The sequence below is a fragment of the Papaver somniferum genome, chromosome 2 (assembly GCF_003573695.1).
Source record: "Papaver somniferum cultivar HN1 chromosome 2, ASM357369v1, whole genome shotgun sequence".
NCBI classification, from domain to species: Eukaryota; Viridiplantae; Streptophyta; class Magnoliopsida; order Ranunculales; family Papaveraceae; genus Papaver; species Papaver somniferum.
In genome coordinates, this window is record NC_039359.1 from 68578508 (window position 1) to 68581975 (window position 3468).

The window sequence follows — 3468 nt, forward strand, 5'->3', positions numbered from 1 at the left end:
TCGTAACCGTCCGCAAAATTGCGGGTGAAAACCAATCCGCAAGAGTCTGTGGACCGGACACGGTAGAGTTTTCAAATCCGCAAGGTTTAGCGGTTTGATTGCAGTTGGACTTTGAAATCCGCGTATTCACCCGCACCCGCAAAAAAAGAGTTTTAGATTAGATATCTCTAATTTAATTTATTGGGAATAAGAGGTTCGTCCTCTTCAGAGAACATTTCAAGATCTGCATAATCTTCTTGAAGAAACTGAAGGTTTTGAAGCTTCTCGATGCTTGCATGTGATCCACTCCGTGTGTTGTGAGAAATACTAGAAAAAGAAGCTATGCCCTCCTCTTGAAACTGAATATAAACACAAAACAAGGTAGCTAATTATCCGCCAAAGGTGGTCTAATGTGGACAAGAATCCTTCTAAATCACTAATCCAGGAAATTTATCCTGTTGTTTGTCAATTCATAAAGGAAATTAAATTCGTTTTCAAAAACAAGGTGCTTAATCAAATGATTAAAGATCACTACACTTATCAGTTATAGTGTTAATTAAGATTACTACCTAGTAAGTATATATTGTACTCATAATGTTGTGCAACAAAACTTTGGAATTTGCTTCATTGTTATTAATTTATTATCATGGGAGTGAGACAGTGAGTTTACATAAATATAGAGATCAATTACCCATACGAAGGGATTTTCGCAAATAGGCAGACTTTTTTTTTTTTAATTCTAAATCCGCGGTTAATCCGCATCCGGTCCGCATCACTCCTAATCCGTGGATGATTGGGCCGGTTACGGTTCAATTTTTCAAATCCGCAACTTTGACGGTTTGGTTGCGGGTGACTCCTAATCCACAACCGTCCATCCATTGCACACCCCTAGAAAAAACTGTCTCAACTTTGATAATCCCAGGTGGATACCAATATTCAAGTTCACAAGTTCATAACCAAATAAATAAAGAGCTACCACTATAAAAGGAAAGGTAAAGGAACGAAAAAAGACAGAAAAAAAAGAAGCACAAAGTTGTAGCTAATTAAGCAGACAAATTGAAGTGATTTTCATAAGTAGTTGGAGTGCTTTGTGACCAGTCAGGTTCAATCCAAGTGCTATTGCACATCTCCTTGGTGTCATAGAAATCTGTAGCAGTATCAGTATTACTTTGTTGTGCTCGACTTCCATGAGAATAATGATACATACCTGTGTCGAGAGAATAAAATAATAACCCTCTTCCATCTTTTTGTAACCTCGGGAAGTAAATTTTGTTCTCCATTCGACTATTTGGAGGAGCCATTGCTGAGAAGCTAGATGTATTGCTGATGAACAACATATGTTCCCCCAAATTTTTAACTTTAACCCAGACCTTCTTCGCCCAATCCAGACTAAACACCCCAACCGTTCCTCCGAAACACCCAACATTCACTGCTAAAAGTTGTCCATTGCATTCGACCAGGTAACTGGGGAATGTTCCATTAAACTGTTTTAAGTGCTCGCTGTCAACTACCCAACCCAGAGCATCGAACTTGTCTTCACCATGAACAACACAGCATCCTAAAGTTCCGTTGTAATCTAGGCAAAAGAAATCTCCCTGGAAGAACACTGGATTGTTGAAACATGGCACAAAAGAATCGCCAATGTTTAAACGGACACGAGACATCCAATAACAACTTCCTCTTTTAATGGCGTAGATTGAGATTAAATCACCAATAATTTGTTCGACCGCAAAAACCACACAGTCTGGAGAAGTAGGTGAAGATGAGAATGACATACCACTCAAGTATAACCTGTGTTTGACATCAGGAAAATCAGGAAGTCGAATCATCACTTTTCTGAACGGATTGTAGAAGAATGGAGTTTTCATGTCTTTCGACACTAGCAACAGCCAACCATACTTCGAAAAACGAATCGTAGCACCTGCTAGCAACTCCGAGAGATTCTTCTTCATGGAGTACATCTCATTATGCATTGGATCTAGGAAACTGTAGATGGTGCCAGTATTATCTTCAAACGAGTTAAAAACCAACAGAGGAAACAAACTTGCTCTTGGCGGGTATATTTCAGGAAATAATGAGCGATTACTTCTACAGACGGAACGAAGTTGTGCGAAATCCTTTGGATTTAGATAACTAGCTATCAACTCCACAATGTCATTATTAAGAATGGACCAAGGCGTTCGTGCTACTTCTTCTAATTCCCCTCCATTATGAATTTTATCCAGATCAGCCTCGGTTGTAATAGTCCTCTATGCAAGCTTTGTTCAGTTTATCTGCCAGCTCTATAATTTTATAATATTCTTCTTTGTCATCTCTACCTAACAAATTTTCTACTCCCCTTCTTCCACCAGTCCTCCTAAAGATTTTAAAACCATGCATATACTATAAAATACAGAATACTTGTGGTTAAATAAAAGAAAAAGGAATATGTAAAGGGCATGCTTTTTTCGGGTGTACCTGACAGGCGTAGGAATCATTATCCAATCCCCAGAGAACCATGGTGTTGGTAGCTTCGAAAACGGCAAGACAACTGTAATACCATCATCTTCTACTTCAAAAATGTATAGGGACTTATCATTTGATAATGTGTAAAAAACGCAACCCCTTTTAAGAGCCATATCCGCCGCTGAGCAAAATGCCCTCGTTCGTGTTCCAATGAACAGTACATCATCACCTAAGCTCTTCACTTCAACCCAAGCCATTAAAGAGAAATCCAACCTCAGGACTTGTAATATTAAGGCAGGTGCACAAGGTTTATTCATATTTCTTAGACTGAAGAAAATGTTAACTCGGAAGATATCATCAAAAGATTCCACATAATGGGATATTAACGAAGTCGTAGATCCTGCGGCATGTTGATGATATGTGTATCTTTTTACTTGGAATCGTCTTATAGATAGGGTTTGATAGTTATAATGGTGGCCATGTCCTAGATGTTGTTGTTGTTGTTGTTGTTGATTTAGTTCAATCTCTATGTGCCAGTCTGAGTAAAACAAAATGTATAACTTACCTTTCAAGTAATGAAAGGATCGAACAAAATGGCTAAGGCTTTCATAGTATTCATCCAAACACTTACTCTGCCATTGTTTAGCTCCAGGATGACTATATAGAAGTAAGTTCTCAGATGTAGTCTGATGCTCGAGGAGGAAGTGAACCATGGATTCTTTAATATTGTTACTCATAGGTAAAGTTAGAACACAATCGTAGAAATGATAATCCGATAACCATTGAAACAAATTAGGTAATTTAACTGACTCCAGGGAAACAGGATTCCACAAAAAAACAATGACAAGCACAAGCATCTTCACCACCAACATCCAGAATAACTAACCATCCTTGGAAACAAGGCTTTTGCCAATAAATCTTTCCACTTAGTTCTGGTATAAATTTGGTGCATGTTTTGTTATTAAGTTCACATGGATCATAGAAAGCATGGTATTTCATACCTTTTCCATGTTGAAAAACGAGCCAAGGTGTAGGTTTTGGAAC

The 3468-nt window shown here is 38.1% G+C and overlaps 1 protein-coding gene across 1 annotated transcript; it reads right to left on the reverse strand.

Annotated features, from left to right (window-relative positions):
* Positions 1-1022: 1022 nt before the first annotated feature.
* Positions 1023-1952, reverse strand: LOC113351302 (F-box/kelch-repeat protein At1g57790-like). The gene has a single exon (XM_026595316.1). It carries the CDS (start codon positions 1950-1952, stop codon positions 1023-1025), a length of 930 nt encoding a protein of 309 aa, XP_026451101.1.
* Positions 1953-3468: the final 1516 nt, after the last annotated feature.

Bases quoted from the DNA above. Each gene is read 5' to 3' on its own strand.
- LOC113351302 (XM_026595316.1), bottom strand. From the start codon at position 1,952: ATGCATAATGAGATGTACTCCATGAAGAAGAATCTCTCGGAGTTGCTA.